Source organism: Protopterus annectens, chromosome 2.part0, assembly GCF_019279795.1.
Source record: "Protopterus annectens isolate FY-2018-M chromosome 2.part0, PAN1.0, whole genome shotgun sequence".
Taxonomy (NCBI): domain Eukaryota; kingdom Metazoa; phylum Chordata; order Ceratodontiformes; family Protopteridae; genus Protopterus; species Protopterus annectens.
In genome coordinates this window covers 1,160,406,154-1,160,426,297 of record NC_056728.1, presented here as the reverse complement: position 1 = coordinate 1,160,426,297, position 20,144 = coordinate 1,160,406,154, and the positions used below count along the sequence as shown (strand labels likewise).

The window sequence follows — 20,144 nt, the reverse complement described above, 5'->3', positions numbered from 1 at the left end:
TAAGTTTCTATTTTATAATTGTGTGTGATGCTGTTTAGGTTTCCTAAAGTGTGTGTAGTTTGTTCAGAATCTGCTTTTATGTACTGTTGCAGGTGGTATATTTTTTAATTTTAATGTTTTATTCATCTTTTGCCCTGTTTATTAACTTAATATGTTGTACATTCTCAAGTCTTCCATCACCAGAATGAGGAACACGGTCTCTTTATGTGGAACAGATGGGCAAAATGTGCAACAGTTACTAATGAATTGCTAGCAACTTTGAGTGGGAAGGATGGCGAAAATGTGTTACTCTACATTTAGAGAGTTTTTGTGTTTAATGTGATTCATTACTATTTGAATGTGTGATAAATCCTTTCATTGTGGAACTGTGATGACTATGGACTTTGTAAGAACTCAGATGAGGAATATTGCTACAGTGTTGTTTGTATAGTTATTTTACCAACAGCAAACTGTTTACTTATAGTTCAAGTTTGCTGGAGTGATGCCAGGCAGCACATTTTCTGTTTACTATTTGTGAATTAGGGACTGTCCTGTCAGATTTGACCTTAAACTCACACACTCACTCCCCCCGTCTCTCTCTCTCTCTCACACACACACACACACACACACACACACACACACACACACACACAAGCATTTATTATTTTTAACTTTGTTTTAATTTACTTAATGTTTTATTAATTTGCACTGACTAAACAGCAAAACGCAGTTTACTGACTGAAAAAATCGGGGCCATTTGCTTTATTTACAATCCGAGCTTTATGGCAGCTTAATATGCTGCTGTGAAGTGTTTGACTTATTTTTCAGTGGACATTTCCTGTAGATTAACACACTGATGGAGAACTTTCATTCTCCAATAGGTTAATACCAAAAATGTCCAACTTCCTAGTGATTATTTCTTACTGTTTCTTCTTCCTTCTGTATTAGCTGATACAATTTTTTGTCATTGCAAATCAACATTTGGCAGTAATGGATGGTTTTGCTTCTTTTTATTGCAGTTTGACATGTTTTACATGCATTTCTAGCTGTACACATTAAACTCTGTCCTGTTTTACCCCATAACACTAGTACGAGGTGCACATCTCCATTTACTTTTGTAGCCAAATTTGTATCTATTGTTTGATAAGATACTGACTCATATGTATGAGATTGCCGTTCGCAAGTGCAACCTCAGTTGAGCAAAACTCTGCTAATGTGAACAGCACTACAAAACACTAAAAAACACACAAAAAAAGTTCTTGTAGGGGGGGTATGCTCTCCTGACCCCCCCCCCCCAGACCCCCCACTAAAGGTTGTGGCATCCTGGAAAGGATCAATTCCCAGTACACCTTCAGTTTGACCTTCTGGAAAAAACATTGGGCGTTTGTACAACAGTGATCACAGAAATTAATGTTGATCACTAGTATTTTGTGGACAGTCTTGGCTCTGCTTGTATCTCATAGTTTCTCCACAGTTGGTCCTGTTTTAGCAGTTCGTCTAGCATTCAGAATTTAGAAATATTCCTTTCTATATGGCTTTTATTATGTATGGAGTGAGGAGAGCAAAAGAGCAATGGGAGATGGACTGCTAGAAGGACCTACTTTTAGGTAGTGATAAGGAACTGTACCTTACCTCCTAATAGGTGTCGTATCCTTTTTGTTTCATACTGCATGTTATGTACAGGGAGTATGATTTTCTTAGATATATGCAGTGATGTGTTGTACAACTAATGCTCCATTTTTTTCTGTTTCAAAAGGTCTTTGGGGTACAAGACTTATGGAGGAGACTATTATGACCCGTGAAAAGTACCTGAAGAAAGTATTGCGGGAACTAGTTACGTATATTGTTTTTCTTGTGATCTTATGTACATGTAAGTACACACTTGGTTGATCATAACTATTTAAATGTCTATATGATTCTTATTTCCTAGTGAGAGTAGGTATAGCGTGTAGTGGTGAATGTGATTTATTGTTTGCATTTGTGTTAAGTATAGTCAGTTTGTGTTTCTGATAAGTTTGGCTGCTCTGTGGTTGCATTGAAGCATTTTTCCTTTCCTTCAGTAACCAAATCATGTTCTTTATGACTTTTCATATCATGTTACTGACAGACATAGCTTTTGGGAGCTTTACTGTTCTGTCTGTCTCTGACAGAATCTGGAATCAGCATTAGTTTTGTGGGCCTGCATATGCAGTACACTGGAAGTGGTCGGTGCCTCTGGGTCAGATTAAGATTCTTTTTATTTCTGGTCTGTCCTCCTAGACCTACCTCTGGACTGCAGGTAAAGGTTTCACAGCTGCTTAGGCCAGTCCTGTGTCTTGCAGACAGGCCCTGTGCAGTCAGTCTCACTGAGCTGCACACTCCTCGTCCTGTAGATTCCAGGCTGATTCTAAAGCTCGGTATATCACTGCTTATTACCTGCCTCCCGTCTAACAAAGGAACATCAGTATTGCAATTATCTCTTCATTAGGTAAGACATACATGGCGCAAGTGCCTCTTTTCAGGAGTGATTCAGTAGCGCTGCCATTGGTTTGTTTTTTTTCCCCACTTTAAAAAATGAGAACCTTACCTGCAGTGGAAGCATTTTGAGGTAAATCATATTTAAAAAGTGGTGAAGTGGTGTGTGGTGTTCCTTTGTAGTGGCATCATGACCATTGTGATTTGTTTTAGAATACTTTGTAGAACTGAATGTAAGTTGCTGAGAAAAGATTATGCAAATTACTAATGAATGGTATTGCATAAGGTGTTTAAAGAAATTTAGGACCATAGTATGCAGTTACCCAAGAACATGATGGAGCCTGCTTAGAGCTACACATTGAAAAGTCTGACTGTGGTTCTTCTCATGTAAAATCCTTGGAGAAAATGCTTTAGTAAGCAGGTTTTATTTTTACTGAATGTGATAGCAGCATCTTGATAATCTGAAAATTAACTCTAAGTATGACAGATTAAATGGCTAGTTTAAATACATGTACAGAGTACAAAATCAGCAGCTGCTTAGCTTAGATGGTTCTTTTGGAATATTTTCCAATTACAACTAGCTGAATGTTGCATCAGCCAGTAAACTTCCTTTTTACCATATAAATGGCCATGCAGAGAATACCGTTCTGGAAAGTTCTTAATTTATGAACACTTGCTTCTATGACCTCTTCTGTAAGGAAATTTACCTGACATTAGAACAAAGTCACAGTATAACACTGGTCTATTTGTTTAATGCTGTAATGTTTTTATCTATAGTTTTCTGATGGTGTCTTCTATTCACACTGCACCTTAACAAACAAAGCATGGCTATACTTTTTCCTCAAGCTGCTGCATGATTTCTGAAATCTTACAGAACATAATTATAGTTTCTGTCCTAGCTTGCAGAGAAGCAATGTCCAAAATAATTCTACTTGAATAAATCCATCCTGACACTTTTTTGTTTTAACATTTCCACGATAGCTGTCCCTAACTGATCCTGATAATCGTGAATTCATATACTCAGGAAAGAAGGTACAGGAGACCTGAGTCCTTGTCAGATAAACCATCTGGTTATCCTCATCCCCAGATTAACACAGAGTTACTAACCATCTGATCAGCTTCCTCCTCTGATTAACACAGAGTTATTAATCGTCTAATCATCCTCAGACTAACAGAGTTACTAACCATCTGATCATCCTCCTCCCCAGAAATAACACAGAGTTGATAACCATCTGATCTTGGCACCCTTGACAAAGCATTTTGATTACCATTTAATACTCATAAATACTAATTTCCTATAGTACTGAATATGCATGATGCAAACCTGTAATGTTCCTCTTTGATGTCTGTGAGCCTAAGAAAATGTATCCTGAATACATGGAATCTTTGCTGCACTTTATAAATGCTCCTAACAATCCTGTAATCATACAACCTCGTAATTAAATCCTATGTTCAAACCCCATAACAGGCCATACATTTATGCAGGTCATTCCATGATTGCATCTTTAAAACTTTTGCGTGACATTATTAGCATTAAGAAGTGCTATATTTATTACTATTTATTTATTTGACATTTTGTTTATCATGATAGTCCGACTGGGCACAGGCCCATTTTCAGCGGAGGCCAAGGGGGAAAGCTCTAATAAACACAAGTAATAAAAGACAAGTAACAAAAGACATGTGTTGTAAACTTACTCAGTAGTAGCATAAATAAGAGCACACAATATACATAATACAAAGCTATACATAAAATCATATATAAAGGAACAATTAGTACATAACAATAGTGGAAAATAAGTATTTCATGTGTTACATATTTATAATCACAAATTTAGGTTGATGTGATTATATCACTATTACTAGTATGCAAAGCACTGTACATGGTGTAGGTGAGGAGTTTGGGTGCAGTGAGGTAATCAGGGTGACAGTAAAACGATTGGACAGAGTAATTTGAGAAAGTAAGGTGGTACTTGTGATAAGTTTATAGGTGAGATATGCTCATAGGAGGGTACTAAGCTATTGGCCCTAGGGCCTATATAAGCCTAGCCAAAAATGTACCCTGGCTTTTGCTACCCAAGAAAATTATTTTCCTGTCCCCTGTCAAGCAGAGCCACAGAAGTGATCCCCGGGGTTAATTTCCTAGCTCCCATCCAGTCATCAAGATTTTACTTGAAGAGTGCTAATGAGGAGCTCTGTTTGCTATAGATAGGTAGTTTGTTCCAGAGTATGGGAAGTCTCTGGGACAGGAATCTATCCCTCCAGCATGTTCTGTTTATTGTGGTGACAAGGTTTAGGTCCCTAGAGTGTGTAGCTCGGAGGGATTGGTATTTCTTTAAGTGGAGCATGTCCAACAGCTCTGGGTTTGACATAGCTTTGTATGTTAGGCAGAGATCACCTCTGAGCAGGTGATATGCGATGGAGTAAAGCTGGAGTTTGAGACAGTCTGCGTAGGGCATCTGTTTGAGGCCAGTAATCCTCTTTGTGAGGTGTTTCTTTATTACATATATCATGTGTTAGACATATATCAAGTAGACAGAAAATATCTGCCAAGGAAGATAGACAAGTTAAGTGTGAGAACAAACAGTAAAGCTGGATGGATATAGAAAACACCAAAATAATATTTGCACCAAGTTGTAAGCGTTAAGTTATCACTATAACAAACTAATCATCCCTCACAGTTGAAACATCCAGATGGTTCCATGACTGTGAATGTGTAAGTGTATAGTGGTAAGTGGAGTCCTTATATATGTCTTGTATCTAATTACTGACACACACATCTCAAATATTTTTTTAAAGAATATCATGTAGCAAACCATCAGTTTGTCTTTAAAATATGTAAATTAACTTTACGATACCATGCAAGTATAGAATAAAACAGTTATTTCAGACTCAGTGATTCACAGGAAAAATTATACATTTATGCTATGAACAATGTCTCACTGATGTGATATTACCTTTCATACTAGAGTACCTTCCATAAGAAAACCATGTACCTCACATGAAGTGTCAATATTAACAATAAAATTATATATCATTGGCCTTCCCCATGTTTTATTTTTGCGTTAAGAAAAATAACATACAGCAACTTAAAATTCTGAAAGTCTGCATATTAAAGAAATGGAAGAGGGAAGGACTCAAAGTATTGCACTCTGTTAGTATGTTACATCATCCACACTAACTTCCCAGTAGTTTTAATATAAAAGCTAAAAAATGTATCAGCTCTTTTTTTAGAATCCTGGATTTGCATGTGTGAAAACTACTAATCTTTTTTTTTTTCTTAACTAGAAATGGGTTTGTTAGGCATTAATCTGTCAGATAACATGTGAACTAAAATTTGTAACCCATCTGGTAAGTAGCCAGTATTGTAATAATGTGGGATTCATCATGTTAAAATAAATCATTTATAGTCTAAAAGTTCTTGCAAACTGCAAGAAATCTGTGAACATTTTTTTTTTCTTAACAATGAGGATGAACAAGTATATAAGACCAGTTTCTCTCTTTGTGTAAATGGACATCATGATTTCTCTCTCTGCTAGGCAAAAGTTTGCAGTCATTTAGAGAAAATCCCCTTAAAGGTCAGGAGTGCTTGGAACAGAATTGTTTTTGTTTATATTTATACATATACACACACACACACACACACACACACACACACACACACATATACATATATATATATATATATATATATATATGTGTGTGTGTTTGTATGTATATATATATATATATATATATATATATATATATGTGTGTGTGTGTGTGCGCGCGTCATATATATGTATATATATATATATATATATATATATATCTATCTCATCATCGTCTTTCGGCTGTTCCCGTTAGGGGTCGTCACACTGGATCATCTGTTTCTATTTCTTCCTGTCCTCTGCATCTTGCTCTGTCACACCAACCACCTGCATGTCCTCTCTCACCACATCCATAAACCTTATCTTAGGCCTTCCTCTTTTCCTGTTACCTGGTAGCTTCATCCTTAGCATCTTTTTCCCAATATACTCAGCATCCCTCTTCAGCACATGTCCAAACGAGCATAATCTTGCCTCTCTGGCTTTGTCTCCAAACCTTCCAACCTGGGCTAACCCTCTAATATACTTATTCCTAATCCTGTCCATCCTCGTCACACCCAGTGCAAATCTTAACATCTTTAACTCTGCCACATCCAGCTCTAACTCCTGCCTTTTTGTCAATGCCACTGTCTCCAACCCATATAACATAGCTGGTCTCACTACCCACTTGTAGACCTTCCCTTTCACTCTTACTGGTACTCGTCTGTCACAAATCACTCCTGATACTCTTCTCCACCCACTCCATCCTGCCTGTACTCTCTTCTTCACCTCTCTTTCACACTCACTATTACTCTGAACTGTTGATCCCAAGTATTTAAACTCATCCACCTTTGCCACCTCTATTCCTTGCATCCTCACCATTCCTCTGTCCTCCCTCTCATTCACACACATATATTCTGTCTTAGTCCTGCTGACCTTCATTCCACTTCTCTATAGAGCATATCTCCATCTCTCCAGGGTCTCCTCCACCTGTTCCCTACTCTCACTACAGATTATAATGTCATCTGCAAACATCATAGTCCACGGGGACTCCTGTCTGATCTCGTCTGTCAACCTGTCCATCCCCATTGCAAATAAGAAAGGGCTCAGAGCTGATCCTTGATGTAATCCCACCTACACCTTAAACGCATCCATCACTCCCACCCCTGACCTCACCGCTGTCACACTACCCTCGTACATATCCTGCACCACTCTTACATACTTCTCTGACACTCCCGACGTCCTCATACAATACCACAACTCCTGTCTAGGCACCCTGTCATATGCTTTCTCTAAGTCTACAAAAACACAATGCAACTCCTTCTGACCTTATCTGTACTTCTCCATCAAAACTCTCAGAACATCGCATCTGTCGTGCTCTTTCCCGGCATGAAACCATACTGCTGATCACTAATCATCATGTCCCTTCTTAACCTAGCTTCCACTACTCTTTCCCATAACTTCATACTGTGACTGATCAATTTAATCCCTCTGTACTTACTACAGCTCTGCACATCACCCTTATTCTTAAAAATCAGTACCAAAACACTTTTTCTCCATTCCTCAGGCATCCTCTCACTTTACAAGATTTCATTAAACAATCTGGTTAGAAACTCCACTGCCATTTCACCTAAATGCTTCCATAGGTATGTCATCTTGACCAACACCCTTTCCATTCTTCATAATCTTCATAGCTGTCTTTACTTCCTCCTTGCTAATCCATTGCACTTCATGATTCACTATACCCACATCATCCAACCTTATCCTTAGACTTCGCCACCTCTCTCTTTGCCATGCACCTCATCTCCTTATACTCCTGTCTACTTTCTTCATCTCACTGACAATCCCACTTCTTCTTTGCCAACCTCTTTCTCTGTATACTCTCCTGTACTTCCTCATTCCACCATCATGTCTTCTTGTCATCCTTCATCTGTCCAGATGTCATCCCAAGCACCTTTCTAGCAGTCTCCCCTTACTAGCTCTGCTGTAGTGATCCAGCTATTTGGTAACTCTTCACTGCCACCCAGTGCCTGTCTTAATTCTTCCCTGAACTCCACCTCACAATTACCCTTTTTCAATTTCCACCATTTGATCCTTGGTGTTGCCCTTACACTCCTCCTCCTCTTCTTGATCACCAATGTCATCCTACAAACCACCATCCTATGCTGCCTAACTACACTATCCCCTGCCACCACTTTACAGTCTCCAATCTCCTTCACACTGGCCCTCCTACATAAGATATAATCCACCTGTGTGCATCTTCCTCCACTCTTGTATGTCACCCTTTGCTCCTCCCTCTTGTTAAAATATGTATTCACCACAGCCATGTCTGTCCTTTTCGCAAAATCCACTACCATCTGACCTTCTGCATTCCTTTGTTTAACGTAATACCTACCCATCACTTCCTCATCCCCTCTGTTCCCTTCACCAACATGCCCATTGAAATCTGCTCCAATCACCACTCTCTCACCCTTGGGTACAGTCATCACCACTTCATCCATCGCACACCCAACTTGTGGATCATATGCACTAACAACATTCATCATTACACCGTCAATTTCCAGCTTCATAAACATCACCCTATCCAACACTCTTTTCACCTCTAAAACACTCTTAGCATACTGTTCCTTCAGGATAACACCTACGCCATTTCTCCTCCCATCCACACCATGATAAAATAATTTGAACCCACCTCCGATACACCTAGCCTTACTACCCTTCCATCTGGGCTCTTGCACGCACAATATACCAACCTTCCTTCTGTCCATCATATCAGCTAGCTCTCTCCCTATACCAGTCATACTGCCAACATTCAAAGTTCCGACCCTCACTACCACAGTCTTAGCCTTTCTCCTCTCTTCCAGCCTTCGGCCATGCCTTCCCCTTCTTCTCCTCCTTCGGCCAACAGTAGCCCAATTTCTGCCAGTACCCTTTTGGCTAACAGTACTGGTGGTGATTGATGTTAACCCAGGCCTCAACAGATCCGGTATGTAAATATTTACTGCTGTCCGCATGAATGTTTTGGCAAAATTTTACGCCGGATGCCCTTCCTGACGCAACCCTCCCCATTTATCCGGGCTTGGGACTGGCACAAAGAAATGCACTGGCTTGTGCATCCCCAGTACATGCATATACACACACACACATACATATATATGTGTGTGTGTGTGTGTGTGTGTGTGTGTGTGTGTGTGTGTGTATATATATATATATATATATATATATATATATACATACATGCACATATATATATATATATATATATATATATATATATATATATATACACATTCACACTAACGCATATATATATATATATATATATATATATATATATATATATATATATATGGTTCCCTATCAGAAGCCTGAAACACTATAAGCCTGAAAATCAAAATCCTGAAAACTAAAGCCTGAAAATTCAAAATCCCGAAAACCCAAAATCCTGAAACCACAAATAATGCTAATATGTCACTATAAAGACACTAATATCTACCAACTGACCCTGACCCTAACCCTAAGGTCCGTCACTATTGCACACTCACCTGACCCGCGCCCTAACCCTAACTCACTTAAACCGCCCCTAACCCCAATATTTGTCACTATTGCATACATGCCTAACCTGCGCCCTAACCCTAACTCACTTAAACCGCCCCTAACCCTAACATAAAACCAATCAAGACACTTACCTGAACCCAACGCATGACCTAACACCACAGGGCTAACAATAGCAAAGCCACAATGACGTCAGTATGTCCATTTTGTGTTTTCAGGATTTTGAGTTTCAGGATTTTGGGCTTTCGGGATTTTGAATTTTCAGGCTTTAGTTTTCAGGATTTTGATTTTAAGGCTTATAGTGTTTCAGGCTTCTGATAGGGAACTATATATATATATATATATATATATGTGTGTGTGTGTGTGTGTATATATATATATATATATATATATATATATATATATAAAACATTATGTGTGTGTGTGTATACACACACACACACACACACACACACACACACACACACACACAGTCGAGTAGTGTTATCAGTATATGAGTGCTGCAGATAACCAGAGGATAAAAAAATTGAGGTTTTCATTAATTGCATGGCATATGTGCAACATCTGTTGCATCTTGACCTTGGTAATGTTAGTGTATTTATTTTGTATTGACGGTTTGAAAAAGAGTTCTCTTATAGATGAAAATTCCATGCTTTAGTTGTCTGAGAAGTAAAAATGCAGTAAAGTCTTTTGTTTAAAAAAATAGAAGCATGAATACAGGACTCTTTCGAGGTGAACCGTAATTTTGTAAACTGGTTTCTAGTCCTTGTTCTTTAACCATGGTTCACAAATAATAACAACATCAATTAACTTTCTTGGGTGGCGTAAGCCAGGGAACCTTGTTGGCTAGGCTTACGTAGGTCCTTGGGCTGATAGGTTCATAGGTAGGTACTAGGTTATGTGACATTTTCTAAGAACTGATTTCATCTGCTTGTTGCAGAAAACACAGCGTCTAGATTTTTATGTACCTTTTGAGATGCTAAAAGCATTGCTAGAACACAGTACAGTAATTTAATATTTAATTATGACATATTTTGCTGTAGTCTGCCATTGGACAGCTTTTGATCAGCAGATATTGTGTTGAACATTCAAATTTACTACTGCTTTAAGACTTTTATTTATTTAACCTTTGTTCACTTGGAAAATCTATCTGGTTTTAGCTAAACCTGTTTTCAGTGGAGACCCAAGGAGGAAATCTCCTCATGTTTTTAAAAATTATATCAAGATTACCTACAAAATGACAGTGTACACACAACATTCAGGTATTTACAGAGTACACGATATTTTAAACAATGTGCATACGTTTGCAGGGTACATGAGAAGTTTAAGCAGTGAATATATATTTACAAGCATTTCACAATATATGTAGCATCGTATATCTTATTTACAAGGTGGTCTTCTGAGTCTAAGACAGTTGAAGTACAGAGTCTTCCATTTGGTGGTGTGGCAGGAAGAGAAATAAGAAATAGCATACGGAGTATAAATCATGAATTTTGTTAAAGAAAGAGATGGCAGGCTTCAGAGAGACACTATTTTGATGATTAGTATTTTGAGCCCCCAGTCTTTAGAGAAAGAGAGAGAGAAAGGTAGGAGGTGTAATGGCTTTAATTTGTTCGAGAGAGATTTGGTGAAAAAGAGAGAGAGAGAATAGGGAAACAGGAAGCAGAGTAAGATTGCTCTTGTGTATTAAAGGTATAGAGAACCATGTTAAAGAGATTATGGCCATATAGTCTTTGGACAGTAACAGGAGTGTAGACAGAAAGGAGGGTGAGAATTGTATGTGAGAGTGGTAGCAGTAGGTGTGAAGGTAGAAAGAGTAAGATAAGGAAGAGTGTGCGGGAATAGATGTTAGAAGGAATTTAGTATAGTAGTAGAAATGTCGCAGTGGGATGGAGCAGTGAGGTGGAGTTTAGGAAGAGCTGTGCAAGAGCGAAGGTAACACTGCAGTTATTACATTTGGGTTATCCGCCTGCAGGTAGCTCTCTGCCGGCCTGAATATCAAAGTCTTGGGTTCCTGCGTCAGATGCTGTCTCTTTGTCCATGACGTCAGGTTGTCAGGGGTATAAAACATGCAGCTGATGCCATTACCCCAGTCTTTCTTGCAGCGCGGTGCCTGAAGCAGAAACAGTTTGTAAGTGCCGGTCAGCCGACTCCTGAAATTTTTGTTTCCGAGTTACAGAACCGAAGTCTTCATAAAAGCTAAGTACCCCATTGGGGATCCTTTTTCTTGCTCTTAACCAAGGTCAGTAAAAGTTAACAATTGTATTGTCTGTGGAAAGCAAATACCTCATAAAGATTTTCATTCATACTGCATTCCTTGCTTAGGCCCAGACCACGATATCCCTCGCTGTTGGTTTTGTGCCTTATTCAACCCCCGAACTGTTCGTTGGTCTCTTTTGCAGCAAATTATTTTGGTACTCTGTTTAACTATCCAGAAATGGCTTTGTTAAGCCATCAGACTACCGACATTCTGAAAAAAAACATAAAGATAAAGACAGAGACAGACTGCATAGGTCCAAAGCTGCCGACGATGCTTCCGTTCAGCTAGTCGCCAGTTCACCTGTACTCAGTGAGGTGCTTTCGCAGCCACTGATACCCGCTACTTCAGATTCACAAGCCTCTACTGAGACCTATTTGGAGTCTAGTATGCCGCGAGATGCTTCTTCGACTATGGAACCTGCGGATGTCTCTACCTTGGATGGGTTCGGAGCCGCTGTGCAGGCACCGGCTTCTGAGGGTGTATTCAGGCCTACTGACTTGCATTTCAGACCGACGCTATCTTCTTCAAGGCCTAAAACTCAACCCATGCCTAGAAAACCTACGTCCAAACTGCATGGTCAGGCCCATATGCTTAAAAAACAAATTATAAGAATGGCTGAAGGACCTTATTACTTTAATTAGGGGAAGCCAGCCTTCACCCTGTAAGAGACCTAGAACTGATTTTCCTTCTGAATCTTCTGATCAGGATTCTGAAATTTCTGTTTCTTCTGATTACCAGGATTTGCCCTTATCTACCTATGAGGATTCTGATGCAGAGCATTCCATTCCCTCTGCTTCCCCTCCAGAAGATTTTTCTTTTGGTGAAACCTTGCACACTCTTAGGGAGCATTTCCATTAGGAAAGCCAGGATTACTCTGACTCCAAAAAGAGGCTTAGGGAATCCTTACTCCTCCCTCAACACAGGCCTTTAGCTATCCCTCCTGTCCTGGACATTGTAGATGATGCCTTCTTGGAATCTAGCCTGGCCCAGACACTTTACCTCCAGCTCCGAGGAAGCCTGACAGGTATTACAGAGTACCTGACTCTCACACGTTCCTCTTCAAGAATCCTACTGTGGACCCAAAGTCCATTTCCCAAAGACCTAAAGGCATTAAGGCTACTACTGCCAAAAACCCTACCCCCTCTGATAAGAGATCCCCAGGCCTTGCACAGATGGAGTAAGAAGGTATACACTTCTGCTACTTTGGCCATTAGGGCCTTAAACTGCCAGTTTCATATGTTAAAGTATCAGCAGCATATTATGGGACTACTTAAACAGAAAATTATGTTAATTCCTGACTGTGCTGAAAATAAAGAATTACAGGATTTAATGCATTCTGCTGAACAAGTTGGTAAACATACCTTGCAATGTGGTTTTGACTCTTTAGAAGCATCTTGCAGGGCTGCTGTCACTGGGTTTGTACTTAGAAGGCATGCTTGGCTTAAGGAGCAAATTTTGCCAGATCATGTTAAAGCTAAATTACTGGATGCTCCCCTAAACCAAGACCACCTGTTTGGCAACAAAACTGAAGAAGTCCTTAAAAAGATGGAGGAAAAAGCTAAATCTATGCAAACTGTTAAAGATTTCCTGAAAGTACATCCTCCTAGATTTAGCAGGCATTGGCCTTCCAAGAATTGGTCCTTTCCTGTCTCTTCCAGGCCTTCTCAGTCCAAACCCAGGAACAGCAGACCACCTAGGCTACAGTCTCAAGTTACTCAGAGGCCTAAGCAGTGGGGGGCTCCCACTTCCAAAGCTGGAAGTAGTAAGACACCCCCCTATGGAAAAATGTCACAATGACTTAACCTTAAACCTTCAAAGCCCTGCTCAACTGCCTGCCCCCTTAGGGGAAAGATCGCCCTCCATGCAAAAAACTGGGAACTCATTACCCAAGACAAATGGGTTTTAAATCTAGTTTTCCAAGGATACAGATTCCACTTCCACACCTTACCAACCCCAAAAGGTTGGCCAGACCTACCCCCAAGTCAGTGGGCAGAAGCTCAACAGTAGGTTCTCTCTCTTCTAAGTATCAGGGCTATTCAACCTGTCCCAGCAGAAGAAAGGGGGACAAGGTTCTTACTCAAGACTTTTCCTGGTACCCAGAAAAGACAGCTCCTGACGTCCTATCCTGGACCTATCTATTCTAAAAACCTTTTTGGTAATCCCAAAATTCAAAATGCTAACACTTCAACAGCTGCTTCCTTTGCTAGGCAAAGATGCCTGGTTGCCAACCTTAGACTTAAAGGAAGCTAACTTGCACATTCCAATAAGGGAATCTTGCAGGAAATAGGCTCCATGCACTATCAGTTCTCTGCACTTCCCTTTGGCTTATCTACTGTGCCCAGGGTATTCAAAAAGTGCCTAGCTCCAGTCATTGCATTTTCAGGCAAAGAAATATTCATATTTACCCATACCTGGACGATTGTCTAATTCAGGCAGAAAGCCAGGACATGCTACTAAAACATCTGGCATTTGTAAAGAAACTTCTAACCTCACTGGGGTACACCATAAACGAAAAGGAATCTCATCTAGTACCCTGGCAACAAAATTGTATTCCTGGGAGCAACCTTGAACACCACTTCCCAGATGGCTTACCTCATGCCAGAGAAACAAGTTTATTTGACAGCCTACTTCAAACTACTGGCCACAAAGACCCAGTTATCTGCAAGGAAAATCCTGCAAGCCCTGGGGTTCATGGCTTCCTGCATTCTACTAATTCCATATGCAAGACTGCATATGAGGAAACTACAATGGTATCTAAAAAGGCTATGGTGTCAACATTCTCAGGACTTGGAATCAATGATTCCTATCATTCCTTGCATAAAGGCAGGAGTTCCTTTGGTGGGCAGAGGCCTGCTACCACAACAAGGGGCTTCCATTCACTCTACCCCCTGCCACCCAAACTCTAACAACAGAAGCATCAGACTATGCATGGGGGGCTCACTTGGCAGGGCAGTGCATTCAGGCCAAATGGAACCTGAGTCAGATGCACCTGCATATCAATCAAAAAGAAATGTTAGCTGTACAGAATTCCCTGACACCCTTCAAGGATCACATTCTTACAGGACTGTTATTGGTAATGACAGACAACAGCACTGTTATGTGGTAAATAAACAAGCGGGGGGAACCTACTCGTGCCCTGTATGCAGACTAGCCATGGCTCTGTGGAATACAGCCTTGAGCTAACCAAGTGCACCTACAAGCTCAATTCCTGCCAGGCAAGCTAAATTCACTGGCAGATGACCTAAGCAGAAATCTAATGGACCCCACCCGAGTGGAACCTGGAACCAAAGATATTCAACCTTTTGAGAAAGAAATGCGGGAGCCAGAGATAGACCTGTTTGCCTCCCCTCAGAACTACCAATTGGACAAATTCTGCACAAGGACTTCCCACAGTCAAGCTTGGAAAGTGGATGCCCTGTCCTTCACCTGGGAAAGCCTCTCAGTTTATGCCTTTCCTCCTCTGCCTCTCCTCTCAAAAGTTCTGCTAAAGATCAAACAGGACAAACCAAGGACAATACTGATTGCACCAGACTGGCCATGCCAGCACTGCCCTCTTGTGCAGTATGTCACTGCTGGAGCCATGGCACCTGCCTCAGACCCCTTCCCTGCTGTCCCAGCAGGAGGGCCAGATTCTGCACCCTCAACTTCAAACCCAGAACCTTGCAGCCTGGTTAATTCCTTGAGCTCTCCAATAACATCCCTCAGTAAGCAGGTGCTAGATGGAGCCAGACTCAGGGGATGGGCACAATGGTGCCCAGCATACCGCATATTCTTCAGTACTTAACAGAGATGCTCCACAAGGGCATTTCCTTCTCGTCAGTTAAAATTCATGCCTCTGCCATTTCTGCTCATTATAATACTGAACCACCCCTCTTCTCTCACCCCCTGCTAAAGCAATTCCTTAGAGGGGCCAGAAATTTAAGACCACCCCAGGAGAGCCCCTACTCCAGCCTGGGACCTTAACTTTCCACTGGAAAAGCTCACGCTACCTCCTTTTGAGCCAGCTGCAACTGCAAAGTTGAAATTCCTTTCTTGGAAAACAGCCTTCCTTCTAGCCATCACTTCAGCAAGAAGAGTGTCTGAATTACAGGCCCTCGTTGCAGTGGAGCCATTCATCATCTTCCATGCAGACAGGGTGTCTCTCAGGACCAATCCTTCCTTTATGCCCAAGGTGGTGTCTAGTGTGGCCCTTAATCAGTCCATTCATTTGCCTACTTTTTTCCTTAATCCACAAAACAAAGGAGAACGAATACTGCACTGTTTGGAAGTGCACAGGCAACTTAGATTTTATTTGGACAGGACTAAGCCTCTCAGAAAATCTGAACAGCTGCTAGTTGGCTTTGCTGCAGGGGCAGAGGGGAAGGCCATTTCAAAGCAAACCATTTCTAAGTGGATAGCCCATTGCATTAATTTCTGCTATAAGCACCATGGAAAACCTACCCCACAGGGGATAAGACCACATTCAACCAGGTCTGCATCTACCTCTGCAGCCTTTCTCAGAGGTGTCCCTACCAAGGGACATCCTAAAAGCTGCTACCTGGAGCTCAGTACATACCTTCACCAAGCATTACCACATGTTTATTTTTTCTAAATCCAGAGCTGGTTTTGCCACTGCAGTCTTGCAGGGCTTAATAGCTGGTCCTAATGCTCTCTAACTTCCTCCTCCCTTCCTTAGCTTTGGGAATCAACCCAAATGTAATGACTGCAGCAGTGAAACACGAAGAACATAGTACAGTTGTGTACACTTACCATAAATGTAGATGTTCAAGTGTATTCACTGTTGCAGTCCTGGTTACCCTCCCTCCAGCCCCCTGACTTCTCTTGGCTATACCTTTCTTCTTGTTTAGTGTATTTCAGCTTTTTGGTGTATTTGCTTTTTGTTGGAGGTGTAGCTTTCCATTATGGGGGCACCTGATATCTGGGGCAAGAAAAACTGATGTAATGGCGTCGGCTACATGTTTTATACCCCTGATAACTTGACGTCCTGGAAGAAGAGAGAGCATCTGATGCAGGAACCCAAGACTTTGATATTCAGGCCTGCTGAGGGCTACCTGCAGGCAGATAACCCAAATGTAATGACTGCAACAGTGAATACGCTCGTACGTCTATATTTATGGTAAGTGTACACAACTGTACTTTATAGAGCTAGCCCATCAAATGTAGGAGCAGAGGCATTTGTTCATCAAAACAGATTTTAATTGTTTTTTGAAATAGCTTAGCTGTTGGATTGATTTCAGTGCAAGTAGGATGTGGTTACAGACTCTGGCAATATTAGTGGAATACAGGGAGTTTCCTGCATTATTATAGGCTTTGGTGATTGTGAAAAGTGATTTTACCTGTGGAATATAAAGCTCTGTTTGGGTAGTATTGCTGAACGATGATTTGTAGTTATTGGCAGTTTTCAGGCTTGTGGAGAAGCATGTGTATAGTTGTAATTTGTATATGTTAAGTAGTGTGGAGTTGTAACAAGTTCAGCTGTTGGAGAGATGGACAGATGTAAGTTGGTGGCATTTTGCTGTTTTACTGTTCCTTTGCTGCAGTTTGTTTAAATGTATGGCATGAAGGTTAGTGAAATGGGTGTGGTATACAGGGGAGGTGGCTGTGGGAAAGTAGTGGCTATACATTTTCTGTCAGTCTCAATCAGGTCTGCTTTAGATGTGTAGGCGCCCACATTTTTTATGCTTTATTTTTTTTTTTTTTTTTACAGCTTGTGATGTGTGGATGTCTAGTTTTAGCTGCTCATTTATGATGATGTCTAGTAGTTTTTCCTGGGTTGCATGTTTGATTCTGGTATTGTTCGTTATTGGTTAAGACTACATGTGCCTTTGCGCAGAATGTTGTTTGGGAGTAAAGAGTATTAGATTGTAGGGAGGCAGTTTAGTAGGAGCTGTGATTTGCTTAACTATGACTTTTCACAGAAGAGAATGCTTCTTGTATAATGTCTTATAGTTTTTCCATGTCTTTGTCAGAGCACACCAGTGTGGAATTGTCTGTGTATTGGACTATAGCAGTATACTTAGCAGCTATATAGAGGTCGTTACTGAAGAGATTAAAATTACACAGCCTAGAACTGATCCTTGTGAAACTCCTGTGTCTCTGGGGAAGAAAGAAGTAAAGTCAGTTTGCTAATTTACAGTTTGTGGTCTATTTGATAGATAGCTATGGAGTCAATGTAGTGAGGGTGTAGTAAGGCCTATGAAGGAGAGTTTTTGTGGCATGTTTTCAGAAGCCTTTGATAGGTCTAACAAAATTGCTGACACAAGGTTACCTCCATTTCTTTGTGTGTTAATGGTTGTGAAGTTCATAGCAGTAGTGCCATGTTGGGGTCTAAAACCATGCTGAGTTGGGGAGAGACGTGTTTTTTATAACGGATAGTGGATTACTTGTGTGCATACACCTTTCTCTAGTACTTGTGTGTGTACACCTTTCTCTAGTACGTTTGATAAGGGTACTAGTGTAGCTATTGGTACGTAATTGGAAAGCTCAGTGAATGTGCCTCCTTTGTGAAGGGGTATGATGAACATTTTTTTTTTCCCAAACTGATGGGACGTCATGTTCAGACAGATCTTATTTATCAGGGTTGATAAGGGATAGAACATTGCTTCTGCTGTTTTTTTTAAGATAGTCACCTGGAAGATTGTCTGGGGCATTAATAGTGGGTATTAGTTTATGGAGGTGTGTTTTGATCATAGTAGTTGGAACAGAGAAATGTTCAAGGAAGTTAGATTGAGGGGGAACTTTGAGTGTTTTATTGGATGTGTTGCTGGTCAAAGATATGTAGCCTGGCAAAAAGCATTAGATGCAACAGTTCTGTCTTTGCTGGTTGCACTGCAAGCATTTAAACCTGGAGTTTCCAGTCATTACAGCATGACAGTTTATGGCAAATAGTGTATTTTAGTTTTCATCCCAAATCACTTAACAAAGACCTGTCTGTAAAAACACAAGAGTTAAATAAATTTAAAAGTACTAGCTATTTGTATTCACTAGACTGTCCATGCATTTTTTTCTGTTTGAAACTCCTGTAATGCACATAGCCAAGATTAATTTATTTGAACCTGACAAGGTCATTAATTCCTTGCAAGCTTGAAAAAACTTTGTTAGTTTTAAGCCCAAGGGAATCGCCCTTTAAAATTGTTTGAGTTAACTTCTGTAGCATCTCCTGGAAGATAAAATCTGTTTGATCTGAGAGAATGAAGAATACTTGCGTGGCACCTGTTCTCCAGCCTCCTCTTCTCAGGAAGAACACTCTTGTAAGCTGCTTCAGGCTCACATGTATGCTGCAGTACAACTAACTGCATGTCACTCAGACCATCTCCCTAATGACTTTCTTTTAACCAGTTTCACAGAGACTTCTGTTGTTATGTTTATGGATAAGCAAAATGGTTTCTTCATTGGTAATTTCTTGTCCTCCTGCTCATTTGGGCTGACGTTTGTCATTGTGCTACAGTAGCCTATTCCAGTCAGTCGACCCCTGCTGCCTCCTGAACATCAGAATCCTCTTTTTGTTTTTTTTTTTTTTAGTGTAGCTTTTTTTTTTTTCGCTGTTAAGTACTAGAATGCTCAATGATTCATTGAGTTTGTAAGGCAAGATAGAAATGCTAAAGCAGTTAATGCTTCAATTGTTTAAGAAAGAAAAGCAATCAAACGTGGGAGATGTTCTGTCTTCATGTTCTGAAGTTTAACTTGTTTTGTGCATGTCTGCACAAAAACGGTGGTGATTTGGGTATTTTCATTCAGTGTGGTTCAAAACTGAAATAACCCAGAATGTGCTGTTCAGTAAATGATGTGTGGGTTGCAATTCAAATGAAAGTATATCACATAAAATATCATATAGAATTACAGAGCATCCTTTGTTTAGCTGTTCAATTTTAAAATAAAGTAAGAGAAGTTGATAGGTTCTGTATTCCTTGTAGAAGACCTTTTACTGGTATAAGGCTTCAGCGGTCACAGTGGTGAACTGGTAATGTATTTTGGTAGAAGCTTCAGTATGTAAAACATTTCTGTGAAGAGCGGGAGAGAGTATGACCTGTTTAGTCAAGTAAAGCAGGTGTGTAACGTTTTGTGTATTAGAATGGCAAAACTGAAGACACCACAGCAGCTACGTGCAGCTACCTTTAATCAGCATGCATTTCTGACAGAGAACTGGTTGTAAGTCACGAGTCGCACATGATACACATTCTGAACATCGTCTCGGGCTAGATATGATGATGATTTCTTACATCTATACAATTTACATCGATTAGTTAAAAAGATTCTCATCTTATTGTAAGGTAGACCCAGATGTATAAATGTTGATATCTAATGACAACATTTCAGTTTACTTTTCAACATTG

At 40.3% G+C, this 20,144-nt stretch overlaps 1 protein-coding gene across 2 annotated transcripts in view; it reads left to right on the top strand.

Moving 5' to 3' along the window:
* PKD2 (polycystin 2, transient receptor potential cation channel) overlaps nucleotides 1-20,144 on the top strand; it is a 922,997-nt gene that overhangs the window by 533,786 nt on the left and 369,067 nt on the right. For both annotated transcript variants that reach the window (XM_044061361.1, XM_044061360.1), the window contains exon 2: nucleotides 1,736-1,849. In XM_044061361.1, the coding sequence (XP_043917296.1) occupies nucleotides 1,736-1,849 (114 nt within the window). The remainder of the gene's footprint in view (nucleotides 1-1,735; nucleotides 1,850-20,144) is intronic.